The sequence below is a fragment of the Apis laboriosa genome, unplaced genomic scaffold, assembly GCF_014066325.1.
Source record: "Apis laboriosa isolate Shangri-la unplaced genomic scaffold, ASM1406632v1 scaffold202_cov151, whole genome shotgun sequence".
Lineage (NCBI taxonomy): Eukaryota > Metazoa > Arthropoda > Insecta > Hymenoptera > Apidae > Apis > Apis laboriosa.
In genome coordinates, this window is record NW_025222291.1 from 994,047 (window position 1) to 1,012,514 (window position 18,468).

General features: G+C 22.8%; 2 protein-coding genes across 2 annotated transcripts; one reads left to right on the forward strand and one right to left on the reverse strand.

Annotated features, from left to right (window-relative positions):
• The first annotated feature begins 9,722 nt into the window (after positions 1-9,722).
• On the forward strand, positions 9,723-13,791 carry LOC122712515 (retinal homeobox protein Rx1). The gene is made up of 4 exons (XM_043932239.1): positions 9,723-9,806; positions 11,908-12,042; positions 12,472-12,785; positions 13,521-13,791. Exons 1-4 carry the CDS (start codon positions 9,723-9,725, stop codon positions 13,789-13,791), a joined length of 804 nt encoding a protein of 267 aa, XP_043788174.1.
• Positions 13,792-16,753: 2,962 nt separating this feature from the next.
• Positions 16,754-18,201, reverse strand: LOC122712505 (calcium and integrin-binding protein 1-like). The gene is made up of 5 exons (XM_043932231.1): positions 18,063-18,201; positions 17,971-18,005; positions 17,375-17,622; positions 17,068-17,266; positions 16,754-16,989 (listed from the first exon to the last, which is right to left on the reverse strand). Exons 1-5 carry the CDS (start codon positions 18,111-18,113, stop codon positions 16,968-16,970), a joined length of 555 nt encoding a protein of 184 aa, XP_043788166.1. The 5' UTR covers positions 18,114-18,201; the 3' UTR covers positions 16,754-16,967.
• Positions 18,202-18,468: the final 267 nt, after the last annotated feature.

The window sequence follows — 18,468 nt, forward strand, 5'->3', positions numbered from 1 at the left end:
TTAGAGCATGACCATAGAGTAGTAGAGACCATTTTCCTTTTAAAATCTAAATAAGTGACCAAAAAATTGTATTATCAAAAAAATGTATGCACATTTAAAATTTTCGCTAAAAAACGAAATTATACACCTGTAATAATTGATTGAGATTGATAATTGATTGAGAAAATGAAGTCATGATTGAAGCATAAGCATATTTTAGTGCAAATTTGATACATACGATTTGATAAATGAAACAGAGGGAAAACAAACGAGGTGTATTTTTCTTTATTCGACATCGATGAGCACAAGCTGGTTGAAACATTGTCCAAAGGTACGAATAGCCACTAACTTTTCTCTAGAGGGTTGCTCGACAAATACAAGCTATGTCTAGAGAGGAAGGGCTAGGAGGGAGGAAGGGAGAATGGGAGGGAAGGAGGAAAGGAGGGAGGCGGGGCGTAATCAATGAATGGACCAGGCGGACAAACCTTCTGTTACAAAAGCCTGACATTTTTCGGCTTTTCAGTGTCATTACCATAATAATGCGAATAAAAGGGAATTCTCGGAGTCCAGACTACTCTCCTTCACTTCCCGCTTGTTCACCTTCAGCCCTGGGAGAAGATGGTACTAATGAATAGATTTCTTCTAGCTGAAGTATGCTCGACATAACGATGAAAAAAAAAATTTTCCCCTCCTCTTTTATTTTATATTTATTTATATTTATTCATTTCCATGGAAACAGTTGAACATAATGATATTTTCACCTTTATTTCTGTTATTTAAGTATTTTTTTTTTTAATGTTCTAAAATTTATTGCATTCGCATGCTGTTGATAAAAAACAAACGATTTATTGAAGATTTTATATTGTTTTTTTTTTTAGTAGTAGTAAGAAAATAAATCCAGAGACCTACTTCTTTCTTTAATAAAAAATATTTTATTTTTTTTGTTATTCTTAATTTTCTTTTTTTAATATACTTACACAATACCATTTTTTCCATCTTACCTTATTAAATATCATAACGTTACATGTAATTCAATTATTTATAAATGTAATCGATAAATACGCTATGAAAGTTAATAAATTACGAAGCAGACAAACAATGCTTAAATTTGAAAATAACAAAAAAAGAATATTAAACTATGAGATAGGAAGATAAAAAGTTGGCGAAGAATCAGAGACGAGGATAAGGAAGAAAGACGGATAGATTGGTGAAGAGGTCTCCTTATAAAAGACGAAGAAACGAAGAAGGCAGAGGATGTGGAGGGAAAGGAGAGGTAGTTATGGAAAGGTAGAAACGCAATGCAATTCGTAGTTTTCATTGTCACGCGACAGAGCCGTGATTCTGGGGTGGAACGTGGCTTAGGAAGGGTAGCGGTTGGCGAACGAATCACAGTAGCGAGGGGAATGGAGGTTGTACAAGCGGTCCGTGGAATGAGAAAACATTAATCTAGGCATGTTTTGCAATCTCACCACCACTCCCACCACCACCACCTCTCCCTCTCGCCGGTCTACCTACATATAATGGAACACTGTTATTGCTACGTTATGGCGTGCGCACAATGTTCGTTTCGACGTCAACCCCTTTCCACCTTTCTCTCTATCTTTCTTTCTTTCTCACTCTTTCGCTATCTATCATATCTGAAGATATACTTATATGTGTTTTTATCTCTCTCTCTCTCTCTCTCTCTCTCTCTCTCTCTCTCTCTCTCTCTCTCTCTTTCTCTCTCGATATTTACATACTTTTATCTGCAAATATATATTTGAATATATACGCGCGTTTACATAGCTACGTTTGAATATTATATTTTAGTAAGTTCGTAGGTTCTTTATATTTGAGTCACTCAGGAGCAAAAGTGATGAATTTCACTTTTTGAAAAATTGTTTATTTTGGTATCAGAATCTGATTGTATGATTAATCTGATTTTTCAAAAATCGAATAATTATTTTTGGCGATGATCAATTTAACCTCTGCGTCATTCATTTTATTTGATAACGTTATTTTAGAAATCTAATTTTTAAATAATCGATTATTATAATTTTTTAAATAAAATTAACTTGTCATGATTATAATTTAAAATGAATAATTAAATGCGACCTTGATAAAAGAAAGATGTAATGAAACTGAAAAAAAATTTTTTATTAATATAAATAATACAAAGCAAAAGCAAATAGCATTAGAAAAAATAAATAATTCAATTGATTTTTATTCTTTATAAAATTTTTTAAATAATATTTTCAATTTTAATTAAGATTAATACAGTATTTTAAATGAAAAGACAAAATATTTTTTTTTTTTACTTGTCAAAAACTAAATTAAAAATTCTTTTTTGATAAATTTTACAATCGATTTAATAGTTTGTGACAGTCATCTGCGTAAGAAAATGTTTTTGACAAGATATTTTATTATATAATTTTTAGAAATATAAAATATATATAAAATTTTACCTCTTTATATGAAAAGAATCCATTAATCCATCCATTATAAACAGTTAATATGTTGCAAAATATACTTTAACATTCGTTTCGACTTTTCAACTTTCTTCTGCAATTTACTTTCCGTTTTACTCAATCATTTAAACTTTCAAAAAAAGGTTAAAGTTACTCTTTTGCAGTTTAGATTATTACCAATTATCTATCATGAACCGTATGATACATATTTCCTCTAAACTTTCTTTGAGTGTTGAACGACACACAATTCAAAAAAACGAAGAAAGGATTTTTTCTTTAGATTTTTCGGTGATAAAAGTTAATGGCCTTCCGGCTTTTGAGTTATTTTCAATTGAGGAGTTCGATCATTTTTAGATTTTTATACTTACTTCTAAAGGAAAACTTTAGACATATTTTTTATTTACAAAGATATCATTAAAAAATCATAAAAATATGAATTTATGTGATTAACAATTATTTGTAAACTGATTATTATGAAGTTTGACGTATACAGAAAAATGAATTTTATGTAACAATTTTAATCTAAATAGAGATAAAATAAAAGAGCAAAAAAAAATGAAAGTTACAGTTAATCGTTTCACAAAATGGAAAATGAAAAAAAAGAGGTGATATTGATATTTCACTGCATAATATATTTCGAATTTTTATAATAATATTATAGATAATTTAATAGATAAAAGGCAAAATAAATCGAATTCGGATATAATTATCTCTATTTTCTCTTTTCTGTTCTATAACAATGAGTTGCTATTCCTTTTTTATAGAGAACGATAACGATAACGAAGAAGGTGCTCCTTCGTATTTTCTCGTTCCATCGTTTTCCTAATCTCGCATTTTTTTCCTTTTTTGTTTCTGCTTTTTAATGCAAAATGAGAATGAGACAGAAACGTGAAGGAAGGGGCGGAAAGAGAAAGAGAAAGGGAGAGGGAGAAAAGGTGTCCATGCGTGGATTTGCGCATCGGCACTCCCGTGGATGCAACTCGGAATCGCCTCGATGACGTTAAAAGGAGACTCGATAAACGGGTCGCATTGTCGCATTATGAAGAAAAGGGGTTGCTGCCTTTTTTCTCGCTTCCTTTCTCTTCTTTCTTCTTCTTTTTTTTTTCTATCAGCTACTCCGTCACAAAAGTATGCTTGATGGAAATAGTTTCCTCTCGACAGGTTTCAAACAAGAAAAGTAATCTTTTTAACAGAGATAAGAATTAAAATTAATGATAAACATTAATTGATTAAATAATTCGTAAATTTTCAATAATATCGGAAATTTTATAATAATTTTATAAAATTATATTGTATTTTATGTATACTCAGCATTGATGTTATTAAAATTTATTTATCTTTTTTTTTTATTCTGCTTAATTCTCTATTTCCAGTCTGTTTTGTCAAAAATGATCTTTTATTAATCTTTTTTTATTTATTTTTACTGAATATATTTATATTCAGTAATTAACATTAATAAACATAATTAACATTAATACATTAATAAATTCAAACATATTCTTAAATTACTATGTAAAATTAATATGTATCTAAAACATTTTAAAAAGATGTACGATAAAATCAAGTACTTTTATCTTTCATCTATACTCGAAAGTCTCATCACATCTGTTACTTCTTATTTATTTAAATGCTCAATACACTTTTACATTTTCTCGAAACAAAGAAGGAAGAATATTATATAATATTCTTATAATAAGAATATAGATAAGAAATATAGACTTAGATGCGTTACTTTTTCAAAAATAGAATTAAAGAAGAAGATTGATAGTCAACAATAAAAATACATATTTCACACATATTTTTCTATACATTACATTTATATATCCATATTTTTTTATAATTCATATAATAAACTATATATAATTAATAATAATATTATTAAAAATTTATTATTATATATTTATTATATATTTATTATATATTATATATTATATATTTATTAAAAATTTATAAATTAAATTTTATTATAAAATTTACAATTAATAAAATATATATAAATATATTTTGAAATATATTTTATTAAGAATTTTAAAACTTATTTATTTCTTATATAATTTATATTGAATATATTACACTTTAAAACACCAGAAAAATTCAGAAATTTCAGAATTTTTATAAACTATATAAGTTATATTGTGACCATTTCATTACCGTCAATATAGCGAAATACATTATCAGAACATAGACATCTTGGCTAAATATAAATATAAACGAAAAGAGGGCGGAGAAAAAAATATCAGATTGGTAGGAGGGAAACGAAGGGACAAAAGCGGAGATTTTTAATCTCCTTTCCCTTGTAAAAACGAAGAATCGTCCCTCGACTTCGTTTATTTATGCATTTCATAAAAACGGCCGACCGAAGCTCTATTATATTCGATTCTCCTCGAGTCTGACTACCTACTATCCTCTTCTACTGATTGTGAGTCTGCGCAGCTCTCTTCTACAGAGAGCTCTACGTTAATGTATAAATGAATAGAGTACTGGTGCTGTTACTCCCTCTACTACCTTCTTACTCTTACAGAGGGTGGTGCTGATGGTAGTAGCGGTGGCGGCTGCGGCACCAACGACGACAACGATGTCTGTATCAGAAGTGGGGATAATACTGATAGTACTGATGCTGGTACACTAATACTGGTACTGGTACCGAACCTGCTGGTAACAGGAACGATGTTGCTGTTGGTACCCAATATTTAACAATGAGATTAATTACATTGCATTTATAAAATGCAAAATAGATCGACGAACCAGATTCAAATTCTTTAAAAATACGATATTCTTTCTAAATAAGTCTCTTTTAAATTGATGTTTTCCATTGATTTTCACTTAAACGTAAATCTTTATTACTATTTTCTTTGAAATTGCAAAACAATTTTAAAAAATGTTCCACAGATGTAGTAATTTTAGAATAGAAAATAGTGTTTTGAAAATTGATGGAAATATGGAAATTAAAAATGTCTAAATTAAAAGGATCGAAACATTTCTCTCGAATTATTTTATGTGTGTATAAGTATTAATGAAAATACTAAATTTCTTAGAAAAATGTTCCTTTACAGCTTTATAATTGATCTAACTTTCTTCCTTTATCTTTCTTTTGAAGATACCTTCCTTTCTTTTGAAGATTGAGTATCTTTTTAAAAATTTGTTTGTTCATTTCAAAATTATTTAAAATACTTATAAGTATCCTATGAAATAATTCACTTATACTGGATGAATTTTAGAGAATCGAACAGAAATTTATATACTGGATGAATTTTAGAGAATCGAACAGAAATTTATATAGCTGAAAAAAAACTTATAAAAATTTTTTTAACTTTTCTGACAAAAATTGAATAAACCAAAAGAATAATAAAATTTACAAGATTCATTCTTTACTTATTTTGATTTATAAAAATTTTAAACTGGAATAGATATTAATATCTATATCAATAAGAAAAAATGTAAAGTTTTAGAAAAAAATTTGATACAATATTCAATATTTTTTCCAATATTTGTTTATTTATTACTATTTTATTCTAATTTATATATCAAGATAAGCAATTAATATAAACAATATAGAAAAAATTTTAAAATCTTCAAAAATTTTAAAAAAAAATTTTAGAAAAAATTCCGAAGCATATACGTTAATATTCGCTAAAATGCAATATTTAAATGTGATAGAAAAAATAAAAGAGAGTGAATTAAAAAAAAAAAAAGTAAGCAAACAAGAAAGAAATAAAGAACAAGTTCTGGGGGATGAAATGCGGAACACAATGGAAATGTTGTAGAAATGATAACATCCGGTTGTCTGGCCCGTCCTGTTGATCTCCCTGGTAGCACTATGGTTTCATGTGCACCCTTATTGTAAGGGGTTGGAGGTAGTAGCGGCAGGGGGAGGACGTGGTTTCGTTGATTAAAATAACCTCGTCAGTGTAGTCGTTCTGTTGTACAACTAGTCGGGGATGATGAGTAATCGTCTGGCTTAGGAAATCGTCATGACAAGGGCATCGGACAAAACGGGGTGGAGAAGAGAAGAGCTGCAGGTGATCCGTTCAACAACGTCAGATGTGAATTGGATAAATTGTAATAATATAAATTTATATTTTAATTATTAAATAAAAAATTATTAAAAATTATATTATTAAAAATTATAATTAATCAATATCACAACAAGAAATATAAGATAAAAAAATTTCAATATATAATGAAAAAAATAATTTAAAGAATTTAAAGAAATTTTATAAATAAATACAAATAAATTTGAAATACTTTATAAATTAATAAATATATAATTTATAATTAAAGTAAAATTTATTATTATTATACATATAATCCTAATTTTATCATAATTCTTTTATTATATTTTTATTTTTATTAATATCATATTTTTATTCTTTATATATAGTTAATATATATATTAAAATATAATTAAAATGAAATAAATAGACGATTATATTTCTCCATAATAGTTATGGAGAGAAGGCTGCATTAATAAAAGCTAATTGGTTGTATCATAGGGGCGGTTCTGGGCGTTAACATTCTATCCAATAAATGAACTTGAAGACCCCCTTTTGCTTGACAACCTGTTACTAATTTTCTTGCTATTGAATATATATATATATATATATATAATATATTTAATATAATATAATATAATATATTTTTTATATAATATAATATATTTTTTATATAATATAATATATTTAATGTACATATATGTACATAATGCTTAAATATAACATAAATATAATGTCTATAATTTATATGTATAACTATTTTCAAAATCAAATATTAATTATAATTATCAAGGAATTAAGTGTATATAAAGAATTAAAAACGCATTATTTAATATAATAGCTACAATAGAATTAATATCCATAAGTTTGTATATCCATAAGTGTTTGTATATGCGAAAAATAATAGATAAATGATAAATAGATGTATTGAAAATGATGCGCGTAACATACATGCCATTACATTTTCATTAAATATATCATTCCTTGAAACTACAAAAGATAAAAAAAAAATAAAAAAATAGATCAAAAAGAATAATAAATATATATGAAATTTTGATAGTTTTTTTACAATCTTCCATCCATATTTATTTACATTAATGTTATTCCATTGATATATAAATACAATTGATGAAATACAATGATTATTATATATTTATTCACTTTTCTATAAATAAATTTATAAATTTATAACTTGTAAGAAATAAGAAAAATATTCAATTATATAATTTATTTAATTTTAATTTATATTTTACATTTAACAAAGATATGTATGTATATATATATATGTTTTTATATATATTGTTAAATATATATATATTAATAAATTAATATGAAAACATTTCGCTGGTATATTTGGATCATTAAAATGGCGAGAATATAAAGAGAAGAGTCGGGGTAAGAGAGAGTGAGGGGAGAAAAAGAGAGAGATAGAAAAAGAGAGAGAGAAAGAGAGAGCGTCGTCCAGAAAGAAAGACTCGGCGGACAATCACAGAGAAAATCAGATGGAAAGGGAAAAAGAGAAATACAGCGTAGCGAACAGAAAGGCTCCGTACAGGAGGCGAGCATAGAACGCCAACGAGAGAAAAAGCGAGAGCAAGAGAGAACTGTACTCAGTGCATGCAATCTTTTTAATTATGAAAACACGGCTTTGTGTTTCATTTTGTTTTGTCGTCAGGGGCGCTATTCTATTCGGGCCCTTCTCCTTCCTCATCCGGCTGGTTCTTCCTTTTTTTTTTTCTTTTTTTTTTATATTATAACGCGCGCGCACCGCCGAAGTCAGGAGAGGGTGTGCAGGGCCGGGATAGGGTTCAGGAGAGGGGCAGAGATAGGGCAGGGTGAGATTGCTTTAGTAATGAATTACATGGCTTCGGGGTATGTGCCTGTCTGATGCGCTACACGAATATCGAGCATCACTTTCTGGCTTTCGCTTAGGCTCCTATCGTTAAACTTGCGCATCTTCTTCCTCTGTATCTCTTCTTTTTCTTACGTTCCTTCTTCTGTTTATATTCCTCTCTTATTCCTTTTTTCTTTTCACCCGGTTTTCCATGGTCATCTCTTACTTCCTCATTTTCATTTGCTTCCATTTTTTATTTTTTCTTATTTTTTGTTCTGTTTCATATATTTTCTTTTTTTTTTAGAAAACACTAATATTTTGAAAAACATTTATTTCATTGTCATGTAATAAATATATATGCATGTAATAAATATATATTTGATATTATATTGGAAACACAATAAATGAAAATAAATATAATAATATTTTATTATTTAAAATATTATTATATTTTAATATTAATAAAAAAAATAATAAAAAAAAATAAAAAAAAAATATTGTTTATTTTTTAAATTCTCTTTTTCATTATTTTATTCATTTCTTATTTTTTATAATGTATTATAATATATTAAATATTTCTAAGAATCACCATGAAGTCAAGTGATATGTTAAGTAGTTATATATTTGATATTAATGATTTCATTAAATTATTATAAATTTTTAATTTGTTAATTATTTACTTTACAAAATAAAAAATGAATTGTATCTAGAATTGCCATTAAATTATTAATCTATATAAAATAAAATAGATTTTACTTCTCTAAGTAACAACTTTTAATTTTTAGATATTAAATAAATCTATAACAATTAAATACATTGATTAATTATGCTTTATGTTATATTTATTAAATTTCATTTTAATCTATTCGTATATATGTTTTATATTTGTCGATTTATTTTTTATTTATTTAGTTTTGTTTTATATTGTGCATATCAATAATTTATAATTATAACATCAATCAAAGAAAAATATCAAGAAGTTAAAATTTAATCAAATATTAAAATAAAATGTTAAATAGATATTAAATTTTGAAAAAATAGTTAAGAAGTAGAATGAAACGCGAAATGAAATAAACGAAGAAAAGTTTTGAGAATATAAATTCCAAAAAGTGAAAGAAAATCTTGAAAGAACCAAAAATCAGGTATCGTCCTTCTTTGAAGGAAAAATTCTGCGCGGTACGATTTAGTGAATTTTCCACAAGAGGGGTGTGTACTTATCTCCATGGAAGTGGTACCGCCCCTAAAATAGACGGACCAATCCCGTGATATAAACCAACCCCCGTTCCGCACGTAACTCGGAGCTTGATCGAGGGTGAACTCTCGAAAGGAGACTTCAGTTTCCTCGGTGTCGTCTATCGAGAACGATAAAGCGACTCTCTTGCAGTGAGATTCTAGATTAAAAAAAAAAAAAAAAAAAAAATAGCAGAACTACATCCTTATTAGTTTTGTCGAACAACTGATTACAACAGGATGGCAGGTCCGTATTTATCACCATTGGGTCCCCAGGCTGATTTACTTACCGAATATATGTTTGGAAGACGTCGTCAGGTCAGTGTACGTTTCTTTTTTGGTTCTGTTTACTTTTTTTCTTATATTTTCACATATTTACACTTATATTATTGAAAATAATCAAGATATATTTAATATTCTCTTTCCTTTCAAAATCCTTTTTTTTCTTGTACATTTTTATAATTTGTAATCTTGTTAATAACTTTTTATATAATATGTTTCTGTTTATAAACAAATATTTCATTTTATTGTATATTTAATTAAATATTCATTATCATTATCATTATTCATTATATATAATCATTAATTCATTTTCTTTACGATTCATTTTTTTTACATATTTGGTTCGTTTGTTTTGGCGGCAATTTATATATTCTACACTCCAGTATTACGTAATATAAAATTTGTGATTTTCTGTAAGATTTTTTTAAGCTTTACATACGAAAAAATATTATTTATTATTTTCAGAAACAATTAATCAATAATTAATAATTACTATTAAAGAATTTAAAAGAAGTAGACAAAAATATTTTTATTTATTCGCAATAAAATAATATATAAAATTATTTCATAAATAATTTATTAGAAAAAAAATATTATATTATAAAATGAAATAAAAAGCAAAAAAAAATTATTTTTTTAATAATTATTCAAAGATATTTATAAATGATATAAATGTTTTTTTAAAATATATTTTTTTATTTATTCTTTTATTTTTCTCGATATATTATGAATTATGAAAATAACTCAAATTAAAATTTAATGCGTAACTATCGTGAAATTATACAAATATATATTTATAAAAAATTTTGCATATATAAGTTATAAGAAAAACTTCTTAAAAAAATCTTAGAATTAATAAAAATATCAGTCGTCATTTATTTCTTCTAATTTTATTTCTTTTATTAATTTAAATAATGCATATTAATTGTATTAATTATTAATAAGATGTATTTCTAAAATTTTCTAAAATTATTTAATAAGATGTATTTCTTTGATATGAACAAAATTTTGTCAATTGGACATTTTTTATTAATTCATTATTTATGTCTCTTATTTTAACTAATATACTGTTTATCATTATTATTTTAATTATTTGTTTTTTACATATTTTTCATGTGTTTTTTTCTTTGCTTATTGAATTTTTAAAATATCCATCATTTCCATTAATCACTAAGCATGTATTCACAAATTAGAAAGCATATTTATAAAATATTATTTTAATCAATATATAGTATATGTAAAATATGATTTAGTATTATTGTAAATATTGAACAATCTTAGATATTGCTCAATTTGTAATTTCAAATACAAACGTATATTCTATAAAGATTTAGAAATGCACATAGAATTTTCTTATATTTATATATTTCTTATATATTTCTTATATATTTATATTATATTATCTTATATATTTATATTATATTTTATATTTCATGTTATATTTCAAATTCTATAAAATTTTATGAATTATTATATAAATAGTTACTGATTGTTAGCAATATTTTTCTAATATTTTCAATTTTGCTCATAAATTGAAATTCAAATATATATTATTTAATTATTTATTTTTATATTTAATTTTATTTATTTCTAAAAAAGAAAATATTTACTACTTAAAATTTTCACTTTTTAAAAAACTATAAATTCATTAAATAATTAAAAAATTTTTAGATTTTTATATTAAATAATTTTGTTAATTTCTTTTTTAAAAGATTAATTTAAAAAAAAGATTACATAATATTTACACTATATTTAGAAAATTATAATACGATTAATTTGTATTAGATAATTATATTTCAATTATATCGTATTATTTTTAACATAATATATTATATTATTTCTAATGCAATGATAAAAATTATATCGTTAAGTATTTCTTTAAATATTTTTTTCAGCTCTGAAAGTAAAGAATCAAAAAAAAAAAAAAAAATGAAACAAAAACATAAAATTAATAAAAATAAAAAAAAAATAAATAGTGTAGTTATGGTTTAAATATTTAATTCAGTTCCTTAACTTTTATATGATGTAGATAGTAATATTATTGCATATTTCATTTTTCATCAAAATTATTATAAATTAAAAAACATAAAATATAATAATATTTACGTATGATTATTAATTATTCTTAATCATATCTGAATAGAGACGCAATCGGACGACCTTCACTCCACAACAGCTCCAAGAATTGGAATCACTTTTCCAGAAGACCCATTATCCAGATGTTTTCTTAAGAGAAGAAGTCGCTCTTAGAATTTCGCTCTCAGAGGCTCGTGTTCAGGTTAAAAAAATAAATATTTTTTTGTTCTATTTTTTCTTTAATATCAAATTACATACATTCTATTTTTTCTTTGATATCAAATTAATAGAATAATTTGTTAAGAAGTTAATCTTTTTTATATTTCTTTTCTTTTTTTTTTTTTTATATTTCTTTTCTTTTTAATCTTAGTTCCTATTTGGAATAATCTATGTTGTCTATCATTGTAAATGTTCATTTAATTTATAAATGTTTACTTTTATTTTAAAAAAGTTTGACAAGTATTTATATTTATATTATGCATAATATCATTATTATAATATATAATATTTACATTTTGTAAATATTTATTAATTAATTTATATAAATTTACATATGTAAATTAATTAATAATATTTTTAAATGTATATATTTTATCGTGATAAAGATAAAAAAAATTATTTGTTGTTTTAGGTTTGGTTTCAGAATCGGCGAGCAAAGTGGCGAAAACAAGCCCGATTGCAATTGTTACAAGATGCATGGAGAATGCGATGTTTGGGATTAGGAAGTGCAGCACCTCTTCTTTTGAGGCCGCCACCCACAACCTCTTTGGAACGACCTGATGCTGCGACACCACCACCACCACCACCACCACCCCCGCCACCTCCACCACTTTCTGCTTCTGCTACCAATGGACCATCTTTGACGGCAACCAATGCTGACAAAATATCCGACACTTCAACTTTATCTGTTTGCAGAGATTATAGAATTCTTCCACCTCCTCACGGGTAACAAAATTTTTTTTCATCCTTTAAATATATCGACATTTTATATATATATTATATATATATATATATATACATATATATTATTTTTATTATATATATACATATATATTATTTTTATTATTTATCATATTATTGATATATTATATTATATCATATCATATCATTTATCGACATTTATAAATTATTAGATAGTTAACAATACATCTTAAAATATGAACGAATGAACATTATATGTAACTAATATTAATGTACGCATTAATATTATTGAAAAATTTATTAAAAAAAAATTTTTATTCGTATACATGTATTTAAATGTTAACAAATGTTAACAAATATTTAAATGTTTAACAATGAATTATTATTAAAAAGTGACAATATATTAAAAATTAATGATATATCATCTCAGTCAGTTTTCTTTTTTTTTTTATTTTAATTTTGAATATCTAAAAATACATCAACGTAAAAGAATTAAAATAAACAATTGATTTTGATTTTTATAACAGTACCATTTTATCGATATTATATATATAATAAATTTAAATTTTATTAATTAATAATTAATATAAATAACATTGATATAAAATAATTGATATTTTTTTGAAAAAAAAATATCAAAATAAAAAAATTGTTTCTTTTATGACATTCTATATTTTACTTCTATGTTATAGTTTTTTGTATTATATTTCTATTTGAATTTGTGTTCTTATATATAAAAAAATAACTATTATGTTTCAGATATTCTTTGACATGTGAAAAATCTCCGGAGAGAATGAAATGTGGTTGTGGTTCTCCACCAAGAATATGCGGTAGTCCAATAGAAAGAGATATTAATTTAAGTGTTAGAGATAGGCCGCAGGAGGCTGAAATGGATCTCACTGTGAAAGGTCCACCTCGACACACATCGATTGCCACTTTATTTCATCAATTACCCCAGCAAGAACTCAGTCCTTCGCAAAATATCGATGAACCTTTGGACGTTACACTTAATGCTAACAAAAATAATTAATTAATTGTTTTTGTTATTTCAAGTCTATATATAATTTCATACTTATGGGCTCGTTCATTATTTTTCCGGTTTTTCATTCAAAAAATGATTAAGTGCAATACACCAATTAGAGTTTAAGAAAACTTTATTCCAAAGATATACATCGCTAAAATTTCACATACAAATAAAAATATTATTTATAATTTTATTAAAATATGTAGATGATTAGTTTGGAATTTAATGTTTCTCTGATAAACTTTATATTTATAAATATTATTTCACAAAGATATACCTTCGATATTGAAGTCAATACTGAGAATCTACAAAATATTTTAATCTCAGTAAAAATTCTTAGATTTGCATTATTTTTATTGTCTTTTTCTATATGCTCTTCTTGCTCAATATTTTAAAAAATTATGGAATAACTTATTATTTATTTTGCATTATGTAATTTTTATTATCTCTTATTGAGATAAATAAATATAGTTATTTTTCCTTCCATTATCCATATGTAATTAGAAATGTAAATATATGATTTTTACATTATCTTTAACAAATTATATTTATTAATACTAAATGATAACTATTATATAGAATGTATTATTTATTTTAATAATCAACAATATATTTTTTTTTCAAAATTATAAAAAGTAATAATTTTTATAAAAGTCATATGATTTTGGAAACATATGATAATCAAAAGATTTTTTTTTGTAAATACATTTTTTTTTTTATAAATACAGATATTTAGAAAATATTGATATTTTATTTTTTAATTGTTACGATCTAATTATAATTTTATTTTGTTATTTATTAATAAAATTTATTAGAATAAATTTCATATTCATTTATATTTTATTGTTAAAGATATAAATGTTCTTAATATGTTTCAAAATAATAAATGCAAACTAAAATCATGTAATAAATAAAAGAAGCATTTTTTCAAAATTTTAAATATAAAATATTTACGTTTAAGCTAGTGTTAAATATATTAATTTATACGATTTTTTTTGTTCATATATGTATTAAATTTTTTAATTGTTATATTAATTGTATTGCTAATAAAAGACTAATATAATAATAATGATAAAACGATAATTGTACATAGGGGATTAAAATTTTACTAATCTCACACGTTACTTACTTCATAAGTAAGTACTATGATTCGATAACTAAAAGCAATTTCATTATGACAATATTTACTAAAACAAAATTTCTATATTATTAATAATCATGTTATAAATTATGTTATTTAAGCGAAATTTAAAAAATCGAAAAATGATAATATTTAATCTTTCAAACAAATCCAAAAGTAAATATACATTATAAATTATATTTTATAATTATGAATATTAAAAATTGAATAATTCAGATACAAATTATTCAAAAAAATATAAATATTCTTTATGTAATCGAAAGTAAATTCATTTTACAAAAACATGATAATTTAGATTTGCATAACATAAAAAATATAAATAAAAAAATATCATTAACCTCAAAAATCTATAGCTTCTTTATATTTAAGAAAACATGTTATAATATATCATTACAATTGTTTTTAGATAATTTGAAAATTAATTTATTCTTTTTTTAATGAAAATAAAATTGTATTATACATAAATAATTACTGATATGTAAGTATTTGAAAAATTGCATCAATTCAAACATTGTTCCATTGCTTTTGTGCATTTTTTATTTATTTAAAAATACTTGTATATACTATTTTTATAATATTATTTAAATCATCAACAATCATTTTATAATTTTATTGAATTCACAATCAACAAACAAGTCATAATTATTAAAATAAAATAAAAATAAATAAAAAATAAAAGACATTACATAAAACGTATTTGTTATATTCGATTATTTACAAAATAAAAATTCTAATAAATTAATGTTTATTTATAAATAATAAATTGTCATTCTTATTTTTATAAATTTATTGTTATAATTTTCAATATATGAATGGTATAATCTTTTTGTGATTAAAATATTTTTTTAAGAAAAGAAATGAAGATGATTTTTATTGATTCGATATTTAGGTAGATATCGATATTTTTCATTAATTCGATTATATCGAAAAAAAAATCGATATTTTCGAAAGAAAAGAAATGTGTTAATTTATACTTAACAATTTATTCTTAAAATGTGTTAATTTATACTTAACAATAATTTATTTTATTAATTAAAATTTTGAATTAAAATTAAATTTTAATATAAAATTACAAATAAGTAAAAAAACTTTTTTAATTCTGTTAGTATAATATCTTAATTTTTTGCATAGACCATAATTTTTTTCAAACTATTATTTGCTCAGTTATTATAAATATATATTCTATAATTAATTTCATATTATACTTCCATATAACTAACGATTGACCTAATTTATTAATATATATTTTTAATATAAATTAATAAAAAATCAATAAATAAATATTACTTTTACTTTCTATATAAATTAATATTATATTTTTTATATATTTTTTAAATATTTTTTTAATAATATATTTTTTAAAAATTGGTATGTGTATAATAATGTGTATAATAAAATAAATAAACATCAATTAAATAATAGGATATTAATCCTAATATTTTATATTATAACAAAAAAAAACATTCTATATTATATAACATATAATTATATAAATTAATTAAATTATAATATTATAAATATTTATACAATTCGATATAATAATTTTATGCATGTGTAAATATTTTAATCTATATAACATGAATCTGCAAATATTAAAACAAATCAAAATATTAAAACAAAAAAATTTAATTTAAAATAAATAAACATTTTAATAAATTATTATATTGTATATATATTATTATATTGTATTATATTATATTACTAATCATATATGGCAGTTTAATTTAAAAAAATTCTATATTAACTATATTCTTTTAGAAAACAAAAAAGTTATTTTTAATATAGTATATAATGACAAATATTATATGGCAGTTTAGTTTAAAAAAATTCTATAACTATATTCTTTTAGAAAACACGAAAGTTATTTTTAATATAATAGGCCCTCAGAAAATATTGGCACACTTTAAATTCATAAAATTATGTTTTTTTTTTTTTACACTAAATATTATTAGGCTTATTGAGTATATTGAAATACTTCAATAATAATATAATGTTCAGTCTTATGTTGTTCTTTTACTATTTTTTACTAATATTCTATATTTCATAAACGTATGCAGAAACTCCTGAAAACAAATATGAATATTAAATATCATATTCAATATGTAATTTAATAAATTCATATCATAAATGATTATATTTACTTTGAAAAATCACTACTTTTTTCTATAATATGTTCAAATTCTGCAAAGCTAAGTGCACCATCATCATCTAAATCTGCTTCATCAAGTATATATTGAAGAACTTGTTGCATATCTGTTTCATTTAATCTTTGTGGAGCAGTAAGTCTATCTACTACTTGTCTTAAATCTCCAATACCAAGCATATCATCTCCATCAAAATCTACATATAATTTGTTATAACTTAATTAATATATAAAAATAAAATTTTATATTATAATTTAATTTTATATTATATAGATATAAAAGAAAAATGAGATATAAATATTACCAAATATTCTAAATGCATGTTCTGCTTTGACAGCTTTTGGAGCTGCATTACTAAAAACAGACATCATGTCTAAAAAGTCTTCAAAGGTACAATCTCCATCTTGGCTTGAACTAAAAACTTTACAAATCCTATCTCCAAAGGGATTTACTCTTAATTCAGGATATTGTAAGATTTTAGACATTGGAAGTTTTGCATTTCTATTATGACCAACTTTTTCTGGAGCAAGTGCTTTAAATTTTTGATGTGCACTATCATATATAATAAAAAATTTTAAACATCAATTAGTAATTTTTTATAAATAATTTAATTGAAATATAAAAATATAAAAATAATATATAAAAGTATATAAAAATTGTTCTTGATTTTTAATACAAAATAATAATTTTATAAAAAAAACTAATATTACTACAATAAAATCTTATTAATATTATTAATATTACAACTTAAATAAATAAATTTTTTTTTATTTTGAAATTTAAGTACATCTTTAAATAGTTTATTATATTTTTAATTTATTGATGCAATTATTAAGATATTATTAAGATATTATTAAATATATTATAAATATATTATATAAATGATGTAAATATACTTACTGCAAAACTTCTTTTTTCGTAAAATATGTCAAATCCTAAAATATAAAATATAAATAAAATTTATGAATTATTCAATTATTAAATAGTAATACCTGATAATCTTGCAGTTCATCTTCAGAAAACTGACTTTTACCTACTCCCATTTTTAAAAAAATTTGAAAATTAAGTTTATTATTATATACACAATTTTCATATATGAAATGTTTATTTTTTTAAAGCTTTTGGTATTTGCATTTTATGTTATACTCGTCTTTAGCATCTGAAACGATCGATAATATCTTTCATCTAAAAAGATTTTTATCTACTAGATAATGTAAGATAATGTCAATAATAATTTTTTTTTAATTATAAATTAATAATACATAAAATAACAATTAATAAATTTCATAAGCTTTAGTAATATAAAGTATGTTATAAATTAAATATTATAATATAATTAATAAAATAAATTTTTTATAGGTTAAGTATCTCCGGAAACTAATATTTAATTTTTTATAT

Bases quoted from the DNA above. Each gene is read 5' to 3' on its own strand.
- LOC122712515 (XM_043932239.1), top strand. From the start codon at position 9,723: ATGGCAGGTCCGTATTTATCACCATTGGGTCCCCAGGCTGATTTACTT. The intron at 9,807-11,907 runs GTACGTTTCTTT...ATATCTGAATAG, and splicing joins GAAGACGTCGTCAGGTCAGT to AGACGCAATCGGACGACCTT. The intron at 12,043-12,471 runs GTTAAAAAAATA...TTGTTGTTTTAG, and splicing joins TCTCAGAGGCTCGTGTTCAG to GTTTGGTTTCAGAATCGGCG.
- LOC122712505 (XM_043932231.1), bottom strand. From the start codon at position 18,113: ATGGGAGTAGGTAAAAGTCAGTTTTCTGAAGATGAACTGCAAGATTAT. The intron at 18,006-18,062 runs GTATTACTATTT...TTTATATTTTAG, and splicing joins ATGAACTGCAAGATTATCAG to GATTTGACATATTTTACGAA. The intron at 16,990-17,067 runs GTAAATATAATC...ATTTGTTTTCAG, and splicing joins AAAAGTAGTGATTTTTCAAA to GAGTTTCTGCATACGTTTAT.